The 21,708-nt window shown below is 45.3% G+C and overlaps 1 protein-coding gene across 7 annotated transcripts in view; it reads right to left on the reverse strand.

Annotated features, from left to right (window-relative positions):
• adcy5 (adenylate cyclase 5) overlaps positions 1-21,708 on the reverse strand; it is a 405,848-nt gene that overhangs the window by 81,631 nt on the left and 302,509 nt on the right. For all 7 annotated transcript variants that reach the window (XM_059647537.1, XM_059647542.1, XM_059647541.1 and 4 more), the window contains one exon: positions 9,326-9,354. In XM_059647537.1, coding sequence (XP_059503520.1) covers positions 9,326-9,354 — 29 coding nt within the window. The remainder of the gene's footprint in view (positions 1-9,325; positions 9,355-21,708) is intronic.

The following is a 21,708-nucleotide window of genomic DNA, read 5'->3' on the forward strand; positions in this document are numbered from 1 at the left end:
CAGAGAATGATTATAGTGCAGAAGGAGGTCATTCTGCCCATCATGCCTGTATCAACACTACTATCTGGTGCCAATCTCCAACCTTTTTCCATACTGATATGAAGTAGTCTCTAAGGACCTCACCCACTTCCCCTGGCTCCATGCATAAATTCCCTGTTTTGTCCTCAGGTGGAACTAACCTTTCCCTAGGCACCCTCTTGTTCCAAATATATGTACAAAATGCCTTGGGATTCTCCTTAATCCTATCTGCCAATGACATTTCATGGTCTCTTTAGCCCTCCTAATTCCTTGCTTACGTTCTTTCACACTTGTTTTGTATTCCACAAAGGCCTTATCTGATTTCAGTTTCCCAACCCTAAATATGCTTCCTTTTCTTTTTGGCTAATCTTTCAATATTTCTTGTCATCCACAGTTCCCAAACCTTGCCATTTTTATCTTTCATTCTTACAGAAACATGTCATCCTAAACTCTGATCAACTGGCCTTTAAAAGATTTCTACAAGCCAAAAGTAGACTCATCCTCAAACAGCCATCCCCTATCTAATTTTAGAGTTCTTCTCTAATACTGTTGTAATTAGTCTTCTCCCAAGTTAGCACTTTCATCTGAGGACCATTCTTATCCTTATCCATAACTATCTTAAAATTTACAGAATTATCATCACTGTTCCCTAAATGCCCCCCTCCCCCCGCCTCAAGAGCCTTGTCTGATTTCAGTTTCTTAAACCCAAAATATGCTTCCCTTCTCTTTCTGACTAAACTTTCAATAACTCATCATCCAGGGTTCTTGAATCTTGCCAGCCTTATCAGTTTAAAAAAGGCCCACTCAACTGACTCCTGACATGAAGGTTCTGAGTCAGGTAGATTTTCAATCAGCAAGGGAGTTCAAGAGATATGGGGAAGACAGGAAAGGGGAGTTGAAGGCTACAATCAGATTAGCCATGACATTTGTGAATGGCTCAGCAGGCTTGAGGGGTCAAATAGGTTATTATTATTCCTAATTCCTCTATGTCTTGTATGTTCTCTCTTTCCCAGTTCTGATGATGAATCTTGGGCTGAAATATTTATCCCACAGGATTCTGATGGATGTGCTGTGCAATTCCAATACATTTTGTTTTGTTGGAGATTTTCACAAGAGTTTATTTTCATATTTTCCATCTACCTCCGAGTCTTGGCCTAGTAATTCTTATCGGGCGTTCTATTTTTGACAGCACCTTCTAAACCCACAACCCCTACCACCCAGAAGGACAAGGGCAGCAGATATAGACAAACATGGCCAACACCTACGAGCTCCTCTCCAAAACACTCACCATCCTGACTTGGAAATATATCATTTTTCCTTCACTGTAACTGGGTCAAAATCCTAAAACTCCCTTCCTAACAGCATTGTGCGTCTACCTCCAGCATACGGACTGGAATGGTTCAAGAAAGCAGCTCACAGCACCTTCTCTCGTGCAATGAGGGGTGAGTAATAACTACTAGCCAGCGAGCAACACCCACATCCCACAAGTTAATTAAAAACAGTCACAAATTCTACTAAATTGGGAGCTACATTGCAGTTCTTTCATCACTGCTGAGTCAAATCCTTGAGTCTACCCAATTGCAGCCTTCACCACAGAAACTGCAGCAGTTCAAGAAGGCGTCTCACCATCATTTTCTTCAGGGCAAGATACTGGTTAACTCAGTAGGCTGAACGACTGGTGAATGATGCTAACAGTGTGGGTTCAATTCATGTACCAGATGAGGTTACCAGTGAAGGTTCCATCTGCTTAACATCACCCTTCACCTTAGGCATGGTGACCCTCAGGTTAAACCATCATGAATTAGCTCTAATTAGACAGCAGCTGTCTGGGACAGTTATGAGTTTACTTTTATCCTTCAGAGCAACTACACTAAATGGGAAAACTGCCAGGATACTCCTCATTTAGAGAATGGTTCAGTAAAAATAATTATCTGTGGGATTAAACTTTAACAAAACTTGGTTTTGAAGTGTAGGGACAAGAGTGTGTCAGTTCATATTGAACTTGTAGGACAAATAGGACAGTGCACACTACAAAGTGGATTACATGGTATGCTTAGAGAATGGAAATAACAGGTGACAGGTGACAGATTATGGCTTGTATTCAGGTTTCTTTGCTATTCACTTTGGGAATTTGAGAATAACACAGTACAAGTAGAAGAACTAGAAAACTATACGACAAAAGAGCAGAATTAGACTGTTCAAATTCGTTTGGATATGTACCCTTCTGGCTCAGAAGCAAGATCGTCATTGCTAAAACATGGTACGAAAGAAATGCATGATGAGACAAAGAAAGAGTATGTCCTTGACATTCTCACACCTCAGGACAGTTCAGTGGACATTCATGTTAATGATATAGCTGCCCAATCAAATAATTTGGCATTCAACCAGACCACTGAGAAAGGTGACAGATATGGCAAAACTCATATAGTCAAGACTTCCTTTGAGCTGGCTGACCAGGTGAGGCTTCACCCTTACAATGTAAAAACATTTAACATCTTTTTTCATTCACTTCATGAGAAGTGGGCATCACTGGCTGGGCCAGCATTTATTACCCATTTCCGTTGCCCTTAGCGGTGAGCTGCCTTTTCGAACTTCTGCAATCTGTATGCTGTAGGTAGATCCATAATGTCCTTAAGTAGGGTTTTCAGGAATTTGACCCAGCGACAGTAAAGGTATGGCGGGGAACTTGCAGTTGATGATGTTCCAATGTATCTTCTAGCCTTGTCCTTCTAGATGGAAGTGGTCATGGGTTAGGCAGGATCTTTGGTGAATTTCTGTGCTGTATCTTATAGATATTACACATTGCTGTTACTGAGGATCAGTGGTGGAAGGAGTGTATGTTTGTGAATGTGGTGCCAATCAAGCAGGTGGCTTTTTCTTGGATGATGTCAAGCTTCTTGAGTGTCATTACAGCTGCACTCATCCAGGGAAGTGGGGAATATTCCAAGACTTGTGCCTTGTAGATGATGGACACACTCTGGGGAGTCTGGAAATGAGTGACTTACCGCTGTGGCCCTAGCATCTAACATTTACAAACAAGACTGCACAAAACTTCTCATGAACTGGTTGACCCCTTGATACTTCACCCATTACATAATAAGCATTTAATTATAACAACAGGACTGCATTTAATGTGACTTCTTGGGAGCCAGTTGACCCAATGAGACATCACCTATTACAATGTAAGCCGTTAAGAACTGCAAGCAAGACCATGTGTGACTGAGACTTCTCATGATCTGGTTGACTAGTGAGGCTTCATCCCTCACATTGTAAGCGTAAGTGCAAAGAAACAACTTGGTTACAAAGGATCCAAGTAACTGACAGGTGATAGGGCAGATAGTGTTGATGAAGCAGGAGGCTGCAGAGGGACTTGGACACGCTAAGGGGTGGGCAAAGAAGTGGCAGATAGAACACAAATTGGGAAAGTATGAAGTCATTCACATTGTCAGGAAGAATACAAGTGTAGACTATTTCCTAAATGGGAAAAGCTTTGGAAATCCAAAGCACAATGGGAGTTACAACTTCTGGTTCAGGATTCTCTTAAGGTTAGCATACCGGTTCAGCTGGCAGTTAGGAAGGCAAATGCAATGTTAGTGTTCATTTCAAGAGGGCTAGAATACAAAAGCACATGTGAACTGCTGAGGCTGTATGGAACTCTGGTCTGACTGCATTTGGAATATTGCGGCAGCTGTGGGTCCTGTACCTCGGGAAGGATGCCCTGGCATTGGGAGGGAATCCAGAGGAGCTTAACAAGAATGATCCCGGAGATGAAGGGCTTGTCGTATGAGGAGAAATTGAGCATTCTGCATCAGTACTTGACAGAATTTAGAAAAATGAGGGAGGAATCTCATTGAAACTTACAGAATACTGAGAAGTCTGGGTAGTGTGGAAGTGTAGAAGGTATTTCCACTAGCAGGAGAGACTAGGACTCAAGGGCACAGTCTCAGCGTTAAAGGATGACACTTTTGAGCTGAGATGAGGAGGAATTTAAACATGGGCGAGGTCCTGGAGGACTGCAGAATTGCTAATGCTGTTGCCTTGTTTAAGAAGGGTAGCAGAGATAATCTCAGGTAACTATCTACCGGTGAGCCTGACGTCAGTGGTAGGGAAGCTGCTGGAGAAGATACTGATCTATTCCCATTTGGAAGAAAATGGGCTTATCAGTGATAAACAACATGGTTTTGAGCAGGGAAGGTCATGTCTTACCAACTTAATAGAATTCTTTGAGGATGTGGCCAAAGTTGATTGACGAGGGAAAGGCTGTAGATGTCATATACATGGACTTCAGTAAGGCATTTAATAAGGTTCCCCATGGCAGGCTGATGGAGAAAATGAAGTTGCCTGGGGTCCAGGGTATGCTAGCTAGATGGATAAAAAACTGGCTAGGCAACAGGTGACAGAGAGTAGAGGTGGAAGGGGGTTTCTCAAATTGGGGACCTGTGACCAGTGGTGTTCCACACGGATCTGTGCTGGGACCATGTGAATGATTTGGAGGAAGGTATAAGTGGTCTGATTAGCAAGTCTGCAGATGACACGGAGATTGGTGGAGGAGCAGATAGTGAAGGGGCCTGTCAGAGATTACAGCAGAATATAGATAGATTGGAGAGTTGGGCAGATAAATGGCAGATGGAGTTCAATCTGGGCAAATGTGAGGTGATGCATTTTGGAAGATCTAATACAAGAGCGAACTATACAGTAAATGGAAAAGTCCTAGGGAAAATTGATGAACAGAGAGATCTGGGTGTTCAGGTCCATTGTTCCCTGAAGCTGGCAACGCAGGTCAATAGAGTGGTCAAGAAGACATGCGGCATGTTTTCCTTCATCAGACGGTGTATTCAGTACAAGAGTTGGCAGGTCATGTTGCAGTTGTGCAAGACTTTGATTTGGCCACATTTAGGGTACTGCGTACAGTTCTGGTCGCCACATTACCAAAAGGATGTGGATGCTTTGGAGAGGGCGCAGAGGAGGTTCACCAGGATGTTGCCTGGTATGGAGGGTGCTAGCTATGAAGTAAGGTTGAGGAGATTAGGATTACTTTCATTAGAAAGACGGAGATTGAGGGGAGATCTGATTGAGGTCTACTAAATCATGAGGGCTATAGATGATGGGATAGAGTAGGGGGAGGGGCTTGGATTAGTTCACAGGTCGGTGCAACATCGAGGGCCGAAGGGCCTGTTCTGTGCTGTATTGTTCTATGTTCTAGACAAGGTGGATAGCAAGAAGCTTTTTCCCGGAGTGGAAGACTCAATTACTAGGGGTCATGAGTTCAAAGTGAGAGGAGGAATGTCTATGGGTGATATGTGCGGAAAGTTCTTTACGCAGAGGGTGGTGGGAGCCTGGAACATTTTGCCAGCGGAGGTGGTTTTCGCAGACACGATAGTGTCTTTTAAGATGTATCTGGACAGGTACATGGATGGGCAGGGAGCAAAGGGATACAGACCCTTAGAAAACAGATGAGATGTTTAGACAGAGGATCTCGATCGGCGCAGGCTTGGAGGGCCGAAGGGCCTGTTCCTGTGCTGTAATTTGTTTTGTTCTTTGTTCTTGAATTTCTTTAGCCAGAGGGTGATTGATCTGTGGAACTCGCTGCTGCAGAAGACTGTGGAGGCTAAGTCATTGAGCACATTTAAGACAAAGATAGATGGCTTTTTGATCAGTAAGGTGTTCAAAGATTACTGGAAGAAAGCAGAAGAATGGGACTGAGAATCATATCATCCATGACTAAATGATGGAGCAGACTCAAGGGGCTAAATGGTCTAATTCTGCTCCTATATCTTATGGACTTGTGAAGAAATTTGTACTAACCAGAACTTGGAGATAGAAGTTTACCCATCAGTTACATGCCTCATCGATATGTTTGTTTTGTGAACTCATGTTCTGTCTTTTTCTTGCAACCACATTGTGCCTGTAGATGTAATTCCAGTGATCTTGGCTCTTAATGAGTATTCATGACATGTTGATGAATGCAAAACGAGCTCCCAATTATGAAAATTGGGAAAGCTGGCCTTCCCGAAAGATTCCAAGAACAGAATAGCAAAACCTTAACTTGCTGTCAGGAAATTCAACTCAAGAAGCTTGAAACCATCTAGAACAAAGGCACTCACTGTAGCACCTACAAGGTGCATTGCAAAAGTTCATCACAGATCCTTAAACAGAACCTTCCAAACCCCAACCACTACTCTCTAGGAGACAGCAGATACATGGGATCACCATTATCTGAAACTTCCCTCCAAGCCAGTCACCATTTTGATATAGAAATACATTACCGTTCCTTTAGTGCAGGTCAAAATCCTGGTACTCCCTCCATAACTGCATTGTGGGTCTGTCTACAGCACAAAAGTGCACTGGTTCAGAAGGAAGATAATAAAATGTGAGGCTGGATGAACACAGCAGGCCAAGCAGCATCTCAGGAGCACAAAAGCTGACGTTTCGGAAGGGTCTAGGCCTGAAACGACAGCTTTTGTGCTCCTGAGATGCTGCTTGGCCTGCTGTGTTCATCCAGCCTCACATTTTATTATCTTGGAATTCTCCAGCATCTGCAGTTCCCATTATCTCTGGTTCAGAAGGAATCTGACTCTACATTCTCAACAGTAGTAAATGGTGACCCAGGTAGCAATGCTCACATCCTGCAGTGACGTTTTTCTTTAAAATTCAATCTTAGCTTCTTGCCTAATTAAGTTTCCCTTGCCCACTGTTTGAAAATATCCTGGTGAGCCCAGAAAGTTTTGTCCACTGTTTCTCTCCACAGATACTGCCTGACCTATTGAATATTTTCAGTACTGTCAGCTTTTATTTCACAGCAGTGACTATCTTCATAACCATTCTCCAAACTGACATGTAACACTATATTACATAAACCTATACTTGATATAATTCCTACATAACAATGCAGAATATTTTACTCTCTCTAGGTAACATCCCAGAACACACATTCTATCAATTGAAAGTCAGGCATATGAAAAATAAAAATCTACACTTATGGCATGCCTTTCACAACCTAAAGTTGTCCCAAAACTTTAAATGCCAATCAAGTACTTTTTGAAATTGGGTGTTGCACTGGCTCAGTGGTTAGCACTACTGCCTCACAGTGCCAGGGACCTCGGTTTGATTCCACTCTCGGCCAACTATCTGTATGGAGATTGCACATTCTCCCCCTGTCTACTTGGGTTTCCTCCCACAGTCCAAACATGTGCAGGTTAGGCAGATTGATCATGCTAAATTGCCCTTAGTGCCCAGGAATACGTAAGCTAGGGGGTTAACCATGGAAAATGCAAGGTTACAGGGATAGGGTAGTGTAGGGATTCTATGAACTGCAATCACTGTCAAACTGCAGTCAAGTTACAAAAAGCAATGTTCCTTCAACAGCAGTGGGATAATGGTAGATAATCTGTTTTTCAGTGATGTTAATTGAGGGATGATTAACCATCATAACTGGCCATCATCAATGGCCAGCCAACAGATCCAAAGAGGCCCAGCACACTGGGGATTCCTTCTTTCTAAGGGAACACCACATTCAGCACCCTCTTTTGCTAAGACATGTCCAGTGTTTATCTGAGACAGCAATCATATGGGAGGTGCCAGTGTTGAACTGGGGTGGACAAAGTCAGAAATCACACAATGGTATGAAGCTTTAATCTGTTATTTATAAGTTTTGTGTCTGAGAACTACCTCTCTCACTAACACCTGAAGAAGTGAGGCCCCAACAGCTTGTGTTTTCGAATAAGCCTTTTGGACATAACCAGGTGTCATGTGCTTTCTGACCTCATCTGAGACAGTGGAGGAGGTAGCACTTCAGCCTCACTCCTTAGGTTGTGTGAGTTCTCCATGCTTCACTGCTATAAGGAGGGTGCTGAGAGCAGAAGACTGATACATATAGAGCTCTATAGTTTTGGTTAGTTTGTTAATAGGTTCATCATCTCAACTAGATGAGAATGTTATGGTCTTGGTAATCCTGATGCTGATCAAGGAACAGGGTGCTGGCAATTAATGATCCAGGACATACACCATGGAAAGTTGGCAATAAGCATAAGACCAGCATATCACCCATATCAGCAATACAAGAACATTAATTTTTAAAAATTCATTCAAGGGATGTGGGCAATGCTGGCTGGACCAGCATTCATTGCCCATCACTATTTGCCCTTGAGAAGGTGATGATGGACCACCTTCTCTAACTGCCACAGTCCATGTGCTGTAGGTTGACCCACAATACTGTTCAGATGGAGTTCCAGGATTGTGAACCAGTGAAACTGATGAAACAGTGATACATTTTTAAATTAGGATGGGGTGAGTGGCTTGGAGGGGGTCTTGCAGATGGTAGTGCTCCTAAGTACAGCTGTCCTTGTCTTTCTGGATGGTAGTGGTTGGAAATTTGGAAAGTGCTGTCTAAGAAGCCTTAATGAGTTGTTGGAATGCATCTTGTAGATGGTACACAGTGCTGCTACTTTGCATTTGTGGTGGATATTTGTGAACACAATGTAAATCAAGCAAGTTACTTTGCCTTGGATGATACTGAGTTAGCGCAAGCGAGACCTCAAGTTGACTGGGATTGGAGTCAACTAGAGAGATGTCCTGTCTGCTGACCAGACCGCCTGCAGACAAACAATCTCAAAAAACGTGGTAAAATACAGAACAAAATAAATGACTCAATAACAGAAATTAGGGCCCAAGGAAAGAAAACACGCTAGTTGACATCAGACAAGTCCCACACATCTTTGCCAGCTACAGAAGGAGCTACCACTCATGACTGGTCCCTACAGCCATGGTAGATGACATTCAATCCAAAAGTGGAACATAATCAGAGTGCAGTTCATTGTCTCCTGAGACGGGCAGAGATTATCAGATCAGTTGAAGGATTAAATATTAGTCCAAGATACTCAGGTGAATATCCTACTCTTATTTGAATGTTGTCACTTCCAGCTTTATTGTTCTCCCTCAATACTGCACTGAAGCATCAAATGGATTTTATTCTCAAGATCTGCAACCTCGAACTTCAAACTCGAGTATGAGGGTGCTGCACATTGAACCACAGCAAACGACACAGAGCTACAAACATAATTTGCAAAGGGATAACAGTCTTGCTTGTTTATTCATATCAGCAAATGACAGTACATGCAACAAACACAGTTCTAAAGAAGAGTCACAACAGACTCAAAATGTTAACCATTTCTCTCTCCACAAATTTGCCAGATCTGCTGAGTTTCTCCAGCATTCTTTGTGCTTGTTTCAGATTTCTAGCATCTGCAGTAATTTGCTTTTATTGTAAGAGTATATATACACAGTGTGTTAAAAAAGATCCAACACTTACTTGTCCTTGCCCATGTAGTCCACAATGCCCTAGGGGAGAAAGAACAAACACAGCTCATTACTGTCAGCTGACTGACCTCGTGATTTGTGCATTAACAACTAATAAAAATCTCCATCAGTCCCACAACCCTCTCAGATCTCTGCACAGCTCCAATTCTGGCTTCTTGCTCATCGTCAATTTCCATTGTCCGCCACTGGTATCTGTGCCTTCAATCTCCAGAGATCATAGTACTGGAATTCTGACAATAAGCCTCATTGCCTGACCTACCTGTCTTTTGTCCTTTAAGATGCTCCTGAAAACCTACTTCTTTGACAACCTTTTGGTGTCAATTTTGTTTGGTACTCATACTTTTGAAACACCTGGGAATATTTCTGTGAGTTAAAGGTTTGACGTACTGCAACTTCTTCTTATTGTAAGGCAATAAAATCTTTCCAAACATCAAGTATGAATTGAGGAAAGGTCCTCTGGACCTCAAACACATTCCCCCAGCCGACCACATGCTGGATTCTACATGATTAACTTCCAGAGAAATATCTCTACTTCCCAAATTTTACCAAGGTTGGCTCAGAAACTTGTATCAAGCTCCATTAGTGAATCCTGTGTTGCTGCCTACAATTTCACCCTTGATACTCAAACCTACTGTCAAGAAAATAGGGCATTACATTATCTCCAATCCTGATCTGACCAGGTTCATTTTTCTAATTGTTCATGGGATTCTTGATTAGTAAAGGGATCAAGGATTACGGGGATAAAGTAGGAAAACTGGGCTGCGAAACATATCAGCCATGTTTGAATGCAGAGCAGACCTGGGCCAAATGGCCTAATTTTGGATGTGAGTTTGCTCGCTGATCTGGAAGGTTAGTTTTCAGATGTTTCGTCACCCTTCTGGGTAACATCATCAGTGAGCCTCCGATGAAGGCTCACTGATGATGTTACTTAGAATGGTGACGAAACGTCTGAAAACTAACCTTCCAGCTCAGCGAGCAAACTCACATCCAGAACCTCAACCTGAGCTACAAATCTTCTCAAAACTCGCTGGCCTAATTTTGCACCTATATCTTATGGTCTAATGGATATAGGCATTGCTGGCTAGGCAACATTCATTGCTCATCCCTCATTGCTCTGAGAAGGTGGTGGTATGCTACCTTCTTGAACCACTGCACCAACAATTCTGTTAAACCGGGAGTTCCAGCATTTTGATCCAGTAACAACAAATGAATACTGACATATATTCAAGTTAGATGGTATGTGGCTTTGAGAAAAACTCACAGATTATGGTGTTCCCACGTATACACTGCTCTTTAGAAAGTAGAGGTTGTGGATTTGAAAGGTGCTGTTAAAGGAGCCTTGATGGGTTAATGCAGTGCATTTTGTAGATGGGACACACTATTACTGCTGTGTATCTGTGGTAAGTGGAGTGAACGTGGAAGGTGGTGGATAGGATACTAATGGAACGGGCTGCTTAGCTGCACTCATGCAGGCAATTGGAGGGCCTTCCATCTCAAGATGATTTGTGCCTTTGTGGTTATTCTTTCGTGAAATGTGAGCTGGCCAGGTCCACATTTTTTGTTTATTCCTAACTGCCATGGAACTGAGTGGCATACAAGGCCATTTCAGAGGGTGGTTAACAGTCAACCACACTGTCATGGGTCTGGAGTTACATGAAAGCCAGACCAGGTAAGAAGGGCAGATTCCTTTCTTGAAAGAGCATTAGTGCAACAGATAGGTTTTAAACTACAATTGACAGTGGCTACATTGTTGCCATTAGGCTAACTTTTAAGTCCAGATTTTATTGAATTCAGATACGGTGTAATTTGAATCAATGTCTCCAAAACATTAGCCTGGGGCTCTGGATTACTAATCTAATGACATTACCAATGCCAATTTCATTTTCAAGATGGCGGCACAGTAGGATGCTACAGCCAGAGCACATCTGCTCTGCCTGTTCTTTTCCTTTTCCTCTTCTTTTTTTCAAACTTTTAACTTTACACTTACTTGGAGGGGAAGGGAGGAAGTGACGCTCAGACTGGAGGCCATCGCAGATGAGTTCCAGACCTGGCCAGCACAGAAGGCAACTCCCAGACTGGGTCATAATGGAAGGCAAGTCCCGGAGATGAGTCCCAGACCGGGCCAGCATGGGAGGTGAGCGCCAGACCAATCCAGCGCAGGAAGCAAGTCCCAGACCAGGCCAGTGTGGGAGGTAAGTCCCAGACAAGGCTGGAGTGGGAGCTGAGTCCCAGACCAGGCTGGTGTGGGAAGCAGTCCCAGACCAGGCCAGCACATGAGGTGAGTCCCAGACCAGGATGGTGCAGGAGATGGGTCCCAGACCAGGCCAGTGAGGGAGCTGAGTCCCAGAGGGGAGCCCCAGACCAAGCCAGCACAGGTAGTGAGTCCCATACTGGAGGCTAGCATGCGGAAATTGAGTCCCGGACCAAAAGTTGGCACAGAGAGGCGGGTCCCGTTATGAACTGGAGGCAAGGCCTCAAATTTTGAAGCCCAGCATGGTCTGGACACTTGGCCTGGTGCAGTCTAGAGGCTATGTGATGGCACGGACTTAGGGAATAAGACTGTATTTCAGGTGCCTTTTTTCTCTTTTTACTCTTATACTGGATTTTTATTTATTATTCTTTTAATATTGTACCAAACGCTTAAGTATTTGTACCTAGGTATCTTGTCCCTAAGATGGCACCATAAGTGGCAACATTGCAAACTTTTCACTGCGCTCACTTGAGTGCACATGGCAATAAAGCTAGTTCAGTTCTGTTCTATTCAATTCATTACTGCTTCTGCTCCAAACAAGCATTATCAGCATAATAAAATGTGAGGCTGGATGAACACAGCAGGCCAAGCAGCATCTCAGGAGCACAAAAGCTGACGTTTCGGGCCTTTGTGCTCCTGAGATGCTGCTTGGCCTGCTGTGTTCATCCAGCCTCACATTTTATTATCTTGGAATCTCCAGCATCTGCAGTTCCCATTATCTCAAGCATTATCAGCAAGTCTGTTAGATGGACAGGATTGGAGGCGACTGGAGGAACTAAATAGTACTGCCCCAAATAAGTTAATAGTTCCACTATATGGGTAGAGTAATTATTTCTCCAATCCATTGTTCAGAGGAGGTTTCTTTTTCATTTTACCTCAATGAAAGGTATGGTAAAACTCATGCCTCTTGAGTTGGAAGGTCATATCTTCAAATACATAGCTTTCAAAGAATTGGCATCGGCTTGATTGGCTGAACAGCTTTTGAGTTGTAAGATTCTTGTTGCAGCCTTTTGCTTCAAATGCAATAAAGGGGCTCATCGCTGGCTTTTGGAGTTTATCAAGCATTGTTTCACAAAAATTTTTAAATGCTGTTTTACAAAATTTCTCAAACATTATTTTACAAAACTAATGCATTGGCCCCATTTCAGTGCGTCCCCACTTCAACAATATTCTTGTAAGGAATCACTGTCTATATCAGTGTTGGTTTAAGTTTATCAGCTCCGAGATTTTGGATTATATATCAAGCAGCTGATGTAGCCAAGAAAAGGGGCAGGGATTTAAGATGCACTTCTACATTTCAACATGGCAACTACCTACATCAACAACAGCAGTCCTCATTTCATATTCAATGTGTAAGTTTATTTTCATTCTGGCAATAATTTTTTCAAAGCTTCAATCTTTGAATAATGTTTTCAAGGAGTTAGATATTATTCTGAGTGCTAAAGGGATTAATGGGTATGGGGAGAAAGTGGGAACAGAGTACTGAGTTTGATGATCAGCTATGATCATTTTGAATGGTGAAGCTGGCTTGAAGGTCTGAATGGCCTACTCCTGTCCTATTTTCTGAAACATCAGTGATTTTCTATTATACGTCACAATCTACAATGAATCTCTCACTTACTGAGAATGATCAGTAAGGTTTACAGCAAGCTACCTGTCATAAGATTCTGAAACTTCGCTGTTTGAAGATTATATGAAGATCCTAATATTTTTCTGATTCCCTTTGATTTCATTCCCAATCATCTCCTAAATGGGCTGACAGTGGCTAAAGCACACTGTGCCAAGTACCAGAGTACTTTGAGGCACCTCAACCAGAGCAGATCCGAAAGTCAGAGAACAGATGATCAATCTTGTGTGGCATCACAGATAGCCACTTCCCGCATCACCCACAATCCACAGGCCATGGAATATATCAGGAGTGCTAATTCTAACTGAGGTCAGCAGGGGCTCAGTGGGTTATACTCTCACCTCTAAGTTATGATCATTGTGGGTTTAAGTCCTTTTCCACAGATTTATGCAGATAGAATAGAATAATACTCCAGGCTGAACTTTGAACGAGATATGAATTATCCCATTTGACCTTGTAAATGAACAGGCGGAACTACTTCCAAGACCAGAGGAATTCTCCCTCATGTCTTCGCCAATATTTATCCTTCAACTAACAACCACTAACAAAAATAAGCTGTAAAATCATTATCAGTCTGAAAAGGGGCTCACCTTTGTCCCCCTCCACCCACACATCCACAAATAACAGTCACGTTTGGACATCGAGCAGATTTTCCACCGCATTCGCCTCCACGCTTACTTCTTTAACCGGGAGCCTAACCCTCCCTCCACTGACCCCTTCACCCGCCTCCAAACAAGTCCTTCTCCTGGACACCACCCCCAGGCCTCCTACCCTCCCTTGACCTCTTCATCTCCAACTGCCGTCGAGACATCAACCGCCTCAACCTCTCCACCCCTCTCACCCACTCCAACCTATCCCCTGCAGAACGGGCAGCCCTCCACTCCAACCCCAACCTCACCATCAAACCCGCAGACAAGGGTGGCACAGTGGTAGTATGGCGCACTGACCTCTACATCGCTGAGGCCAAACGCCAACTCTCCGACACCTCCTCCTACAGCCCCTGCGATCATGACCCCACCCCCGAGCACCAAACCCTCATCTTCAACACCATCCATGACCTCATTACCTCAGGGGACCTCCCACCCACAGCCTCCAAACTCATTGTTCCCCAACCCCGCACGGCCCGTTTCTATCTCCTTCCCAAAATCCACAAACCTGCCTGCCCTGGTCGTCCCATTGTCTCAGCCTGTTCCTGCCCCACTGAACTCATCTCCACCTATCTGGACTCCATTTTCTCCCCTTTGGTCCAGGAACACCCTACCTACGACCATGACACCACCCAGGCCCTCCACCTCTTCCAGGACTTCCAATTCCCTGGCCCCCAACACCTCATTTTCAACATGGACGTCCAGTCCCTATACACCTGTATTCCGCATGCAGATGGCCTTAAGGCCCTCCGCTTCTTCCTGTCCCGCAGGCCCAACCAGTCCCCCTCCACCGACACCCTCATCAGCCTAGCCAAACTCATCCTCACCCTCAACAACTTCTCTTTCGATTCCTCCTACTTCCTACAGACAAAGGGGGTGGCCATGGGTACCCGCATGGGCCCAAGCTATGCCTGCCTCTTTGTAGGCTACGTGGAACAGTCCCTCTTCCGGACCTACACAGGCCCCAAACCCCACTTCTTCCTCCGTTACATTGATGACTAAATCGGCGCCGCCTCTTGCTCCCCAGAGGAGCTCAAACAGTTCACCCACTTCACCAACACCTTCCACCCCAACCTCAAGTTCACCTTGGCCATCTCCAACACATCCCTCACCTTCCGGGACCTCTCAGTCTCCATCTCAGGGAACCAGCTAGAAACTGATGTCCATTTCAAGCCCACCGACTCCCACAGCTACCTAGAATACGCCTGCTCCCACCTACCCTCCTGCAAAAATTCCATCCCCTATTCCCAATTCCTCCGCCTCCGCTGTATCTACTCCCAGGATGAGGCATTCCACTCCCGCACATCCCAGATGTCCAAGTTCTTCAAGGACCGCAACTTTCCCCCTGAAGTGGTCGAGAACACCCTTGACCGCGTCTCCCGCATTTCCCGCAACACATCCCTCACACCCCGCCCCCGCCACAACCGCCCCCAGACGATCCCCCTCGTTCCCACACACCACCCCACCAACCTCCGGATACAACGCATCATCCTCCAACACTTCCGCCATCTACAATCTGACCTCACCACCCAAGACATTTTTCCATCCCCACCCTTGTCTGCTTTCCGGAGAGACCACTCTCTCCATGACTCCCTTGTTCGCTCCACACTGCCCTCCAACCCCACCACACCCGGCACCTTCCCCTGCAACTGCAGGACGTGCTACACCTGTCTCCACGCCTCCTCCCTCAACCCTATCCCAGGTCCCAAGATGTCCTTACATATCAAGCAGATGTTCACCTGCACATCTGCCAATGTGGTATACTGTATCCATTGTACCCGGTGTGGCTTCCTCTACATTGGGGAAACCAAGTGGAGGCTTGGGACCGCTTTGCAGACCACCTCCGCTCGATTCGCAACAAACAACTGCACCTCCTAGTCGCGAACCATTTTAACTCCCCCTCCCATTCCTCAAACGACATGTCCATCATGGGCCTCCTGCAGTGCCACAATGATGCCACCCGAAGGTTGCAAAACCAGCAACTCATATTCTGCCTGGAAACCCTGCAGCCCAATGGTATCAATGTGGACTTCACAAGCTTCAAAATCTCCCCTTCCCCCACTGCATCCCAAAACCAACCCAGTTCTTCCCCTCCCCCCACTGCATCACAAAACCAGCCCAGCTCGTCCCTTCCCCCCACTGCATCCCAAAACCAGCCCAGCCTGTCTCTGCTTCCCTAACCTGTTCTTCCTCTCGCCCATCCCTTCCTCCCACCTCAAGCCGCACCTCCATTGCCTACCTACCACCTCATCCCGCCTCCTTGACCTGTCCGTCTTCCCTGGACTGACCTATACTCTCCTCTCTATCTATCTTCTTTTCTCTCCATCTTCAGTCCGCCACCCCCCTCTCCCTATTTATTCCAGTTCCCTCTCCCCATCCCCCTCTCTGATGAAGGGTCTAGGCTCGAAACGTCAGCTTTTGTGCTCCTGAGATGCTGCTTGGCCTGCTGTGTTCATCCAGCTCCACACTTTGTTATCTTGGATTCTCCAGCATCTGCAGTTCCCATTATCACAAATCATTATCATGTTGCTTTTTGGAAAGATTGGTGGGAATTAACAAGTTGCACTGTCCATAACAACAGAGTAGTGATTAGCTTAGTGATTTTCACTAGGGCATCAGACAGAATGCTCCTGAAAACAGCGAGTATGCAATGTAACACACCCAACACAGTGGGCAGATTTGTATTAATACCTGTTTAATGTCTGATGGTGCAGCTCTACCTCCGTACTGTACTGGAAGCATTCGCCTATACTACATGCATTGAGAGTAAATTCAACAGAGAACTCTCAACCCAACCTGATGTTGCCTAATTATGCTGACTTATCTCTTCACTTCTGCTCTCACCAGTCAAACAGATTGCCTAAACTTGGTTCCTCACCTAATATTTCCCAGGAAACCCTTTATAATAGAGAGAAACTGAGATGTGCTCAGTTCTCTATATTTATGGATTTTTGGAGCAAAGGACCAATTTCAAAAGTCAATTATCACCTCTTTTTGAACTTTTAATTCAGCCTTCTGAACCTCTGTTATAATTAACATTCATTAGGAGTCACATGATGTTGAAGTAAATTCAGGGAACATGACAGACAAATGTTTGACGAAAAGCACAGAACAGTTACTGGCATTCTTCCAGGATTTAAATCTGTCCAGGAGACAGTCTGGACACAGAAAATAACATTGGACAGGATCCCACTAGTGGACTGGGATTCATGTTCTTTTTCATAATTCATTCATGGGTTGTGTGTGTTTCTGGCCGGCCGAGCATTTATTTCCCACACTTAATAGCCCTTAAACTGAGTTACTTGCTAGGCCACTTCACAGAATAGTTAAAATTCAACCACATTGCTCGGGATCTGGAATCACATGTAAGCCAAAACAGGAAGGGATAGCAGATATCCTTCCCTAAAAGACATTGGTGAACCAGATGAGTATTTACAATAATTACTTGTTGTCAGTGGCAGCAGCACGAGCCACAGTGCCGACGGGAAGGTAAGGTTTTTTTTTGGGTACAAAAACTCACCTCGTGCAGCAGCGGCCCTCTTGTTGTCAGCAGCAGGGATGGTGCAGGAGGGACAGATTCAGATACCTGGATAATTGGGGCTTATTCTGTGGTAGGTGGGACCTCTACAAAAGGGATGGTCTACACCTGAACCAGGGGTGTACCAATATCCTGGGGGAGCAATTTGCTAATGCTTTTTGGGAGGATTTAAGCTAATTCAGCAGGGGATGGGAACCTGAATTGTAGCTCCAGTGTCCAGGAGGTTGAGAGTAGTGAAATGAAGTCATAAATAAGGTTTCAAGGTCGCTGGAGTGGACCAGCATGCAGGAAGGTGGTTTGAAGTGTGTCTACTTCAACGCCAGGAGCATCCGGAATGAGGTGGGTGAACTTGCACCATGGATTGGTACCTGGGGCGTTGATGTTGTGGCCATTTCGGAGACATGGGCAGATCAAGGACAGGGATGGTTGTTGCAAGTTCCGGGATTTAGATGTTTCAGTAAGATCAGGGAAGGTGGTAAAAGAGGGGGAGGTGTGGTATTATTAGTCAAGTACAGTGTTACGTTGGCAGAAAGGACGTTTGATGAGGACCCATCTACTGAGGTGTATGGGCTGAGGTTAGAAACAGGAAAGGAGAGGTCACACTGTTGGGAATTTTCTACAGGCCTCCAAGAAGTTCCAGAGATGTAGAGGAAAGGATTGCAAAGATGATTCTGGATAGGAGCGAAGGTAACAGGGCAGTTGTTATGGGGGACTTTAATTTTCCAAATATTGACTGGAAATGCTACAGGTTGTATATGTTAGATGGGTCAGTTTTTGTCCAATGTGTGCAGGAGGGTTTCCTGACACGGTATGTAGACAGGACAACAAGAGGTGAGGCCAAGATAATAAAATATGAGGCTGGATGAACACAGCAGGCCCAGTAGCATCTCAGGAGCACAAAAGCTGATGTTTCGGGCCTAGACCCTTCATCAGAGAGGGGGATGGGGTGAGGGTTCTGCAATAAATAGGGAGAGAGGGGGAGGCGGACTGAAGATGGAGATAAAAGAAGATATGTGGAGAGGAGAGTATAGGTGGGGAGGTAGGGAGGGGATAGGTCAGTCCAGGGAAGACGGACAGGTCAAGGAGGTGGGATGAGGTTAGTAGGTAGGAGATGGAGGTGCGACTTGGGCTGAGGCCACTTTGGATTTGGTTCCGGTTAATGAACCAGGCCAGGTGTTAGATTTGGAGGTAGGTGTGCACTTCGTGATAGTGACCACAGTTCAGTTACGTTTACTTTAGTAATGGAAAGAGATAGGTATATGCCAAAGGGCAAGAGTTATAGCTGGGGGAAAGGCAATTATGAGGCGATTAGGCAAGATTTAGGATGCATAGGATGTCGAGGGAAACTGCAGGGGTTGGGCACAATTGAAATGTGGAGCTTGTTCAAAGAACAGCTAAAGCTTGTCCTTGATAAGCATGTTCATTTCAGGCAGGGAGGAAGTGGTCAACATAGAACATAACAGCACAGTACAGGCCCTTCGGCCCTCGATGTTGTGCTGACCTGTCATACCGATCTGAAGCCCATCTAACCTACACTATTCCATGTACGTCCATATGCTTGTCCAATGACGACTTAAATGTACCCAAAGTTGGCGAATCTACAACCATTGCAGGCAAAGCGTTCCATTCCCTTTTTCTGGTTGCAGCAGCAGCGCAAGCGGGAGCTTGGAGCAGGAGCCTGTCGGGAAGCCGGTGAGTCACTGTTTTTGAATCTTTAAAAAGCTTACCTCGTGAATAGGCAGAGCGGACGCTGAGCAGGAGTCGACATGGGACTGGTGAGTGAGTGGGGTAATATATTTGTGTGGTTGCGTTACCCAAAACACTACCCCGGTAGTATCTCCCACCCATCCTCCTCCTCTAACCAAAAAAAAACGTTCTGTGTGCCTGATTGGTGAGGTAACAAGTTTATTTTTTGTTCTTTATTTTTTAAGTCTTGGGAATTTAGAATAATGGGAATGGAGGTCAGGGCAGTTGAATGTTCCTCCTGCAGAATGTGGGAGGTAAGGGTCACCACAAGTGTCCCTGCTGACTACATCTGCGGGATGTGCACCCAACTCCAGCTCCTTGAAAACCGCATTAGGGAACTGGAGCTGGAGCTGGATGAACTTCGGATCATTTGGGAGGCAGAGGGGGTTATTGAGAGGAGTTACAGGGAGGTAGTCACTCCTCAAGTACAGGAAAAAGGCAGATGGGTTACGGTCAGGGGATGGAAAGGGAACTGGCAGGCAGTGCAGGGATCCCCTGTGGCCATTCCCCTCAACAATAAGTGTACTGTTTTGGATACTGTTGCGGGGGACGACTTACCAGGGGAAAGTAGTGGGGCACAGGTCTCTGGCACAGAGTCTGTCCCTGCTGCTCAGAAGGGAAGGGGGAAGAGGAGCAGAGCATTAGTCACTGGGGACTCCATAGTCAGAGGGAAAGATAGGAGGTTCTGTGGGGACGAGAGAGACTCATGGTTGGTGTGTTGCCTCCCAGGTGCCAGGGTGTGTGATGTCTCTGATCGTGTTTTTGGGATCCTTAAGGGGGAGGGGGAGCTGCCCCAAATCGTGGTCCACATTGGCACCAACGACATAGGTAGGAAGAGAGACGGGGATTTAAGGCAGAAATTCAGGCAGCTAGGATGGTACCTGAGAGCTTGGATGAACAGAGTTGTTGTCTCTGGTTTCTTGCCCGTGCCACGTGCTAGTGAGGCGAGGAATAGGGAGAGAGAGGAGTTGAACACATGGCTACAAGGATGGTGCAGGAGGGAGGGTTTTGGATTCTTGGATAAATGGGGCTCTTTCTGGGGTAGGTGGGACCTCTACAAGCAAGATGGTCTTCACCTGAACCAGAGGAGTGCCGATATCCTGGGGGGGAAATTTGCTAAGGGTATTTGGGTGGGTTTAAACTAATTAAGCAGGGGGATAGGCACAAAAATTGTAGTTCGACTATAGAAAAGGTTGAGAGTAGGGTGGTCCGAAATAAAGTTTCAGGGAAGCAAGTTGGCACCGGCAAGCAAGAAGTTGGTTTGAAGCATGTCTACTTCAATGCCAGGAGTGTCGGAACAAGGTGGGTGAACTTGCAGCATGGGTTAGTACCTGAGACTTCGATGTTGTGGCCATTTCGGAGACATGGATAGAGCAGGGACAGGAATGGTTGTTGCAGGTTCCGGGATTTAGATGTTTCAGTAAGAACAGAGAAGATGGTAAAAGGGGCAGAGGTGTGGCATTGTTGGTCAAGGACAGTATTACAGTTGCAGAAAGGATGTTTGGGGACTCGTCAACTGAAGGAGTATGGGCTGAAGTTAGAAACAGGAAAGGAGAGGTCACCCAGTTGGGAATTTCCTATAGGCCTCCGAATAATTCGAGAGATGTAGAGGAAAGGATAGCAAAGATGATTCGTGATAGGAGTGAGAGAGACAGGGTAGTTGTCATGGGGGACTTCAACTTTCCAAATATTGACTGGGAACACTGTAGTTCGAATACTATAGATGGGTCAGTTTTTGTCCAGCGTGTACAGGAGGGCTTCCTGACACAGTATGTAGACAGGCCAACAAGGGGCGAAGCCACTTTAGATTTGGTACTGGGTAATGAACCTGGACAGGTGTTAGATTTGGAAGTAGGGGAGCACTTTGGTGATAGCGATCACAATTTTGTTATGTTTACTTTAGTGATTGAAAGGGATAGGTGTATACCACTGGGCAAGAGTTATAGCTGGGGGAAAGGCAATTACGATGCGATTAGGCAAGATTTAGGGAGCAAAAGATGGGGAAGGAAACTGTAGGGGATGGGCACATTAGAAATGTGGAGCTTATTCAAGGAAAAGCTCCTGTGTGTCCTAGATAAGTATGTACCTGTCAGGCAGGGAGGAAGCTGTAGAGCACGGGAGCCATGGTCTACGAAGGAGGTGGACTCTCTGTCAAGAGGAAGAAGAAGACTTATGTTAGGATGAGATGTGAAGGCTCAGTTAGGGCACTTGAGGGCTACGATGTAGCCAGGGAAGACCGAACGAGAGAGCTCAGAAGAGCCAGGAGGAGACATGAGAAGTTGTTGGCGGATAAGATCAGCGTAAACCCTAAGGCTTTCTACAGGTATTTAAGGAATAAAAGAATGACTAAAGTAAGATTAGGCCCAATCAAGGATAGTAGTGGTAAGTTGTGTGTGGAGTCAGATGAAGTAGGGGAAGCGCTAAATGAATATTTTTCAACAGTATTCACTCTAGAAAACGACAATGTTGTCGAGGAGAATACTGAGATTCAGGCTACTACACTAGGTGGGATTGAGGTTCACAAGGAAGAGGTATTAGAAATCTTTCAGAGGGTGAAGATAGATAA

The sequence above is a fragment of the Stegostoma tigrinum genome, chromosome 7 (assembly GCF_030684315.1).
Source record: "Stegostoma tigrinum isolate sSteTig4 chromosome 7, sSteTig4.hap1, whole genome shotgun sequence".
In the NCBI taxonomy this organism is placed as follows: domain Eukaryota; kingdom Metazoa; phylum Chordata; class Chondrichthyes; order Orectolobiformes; family Stegostomatidae; genus Stegostoma; species Stegostoma tigrinum.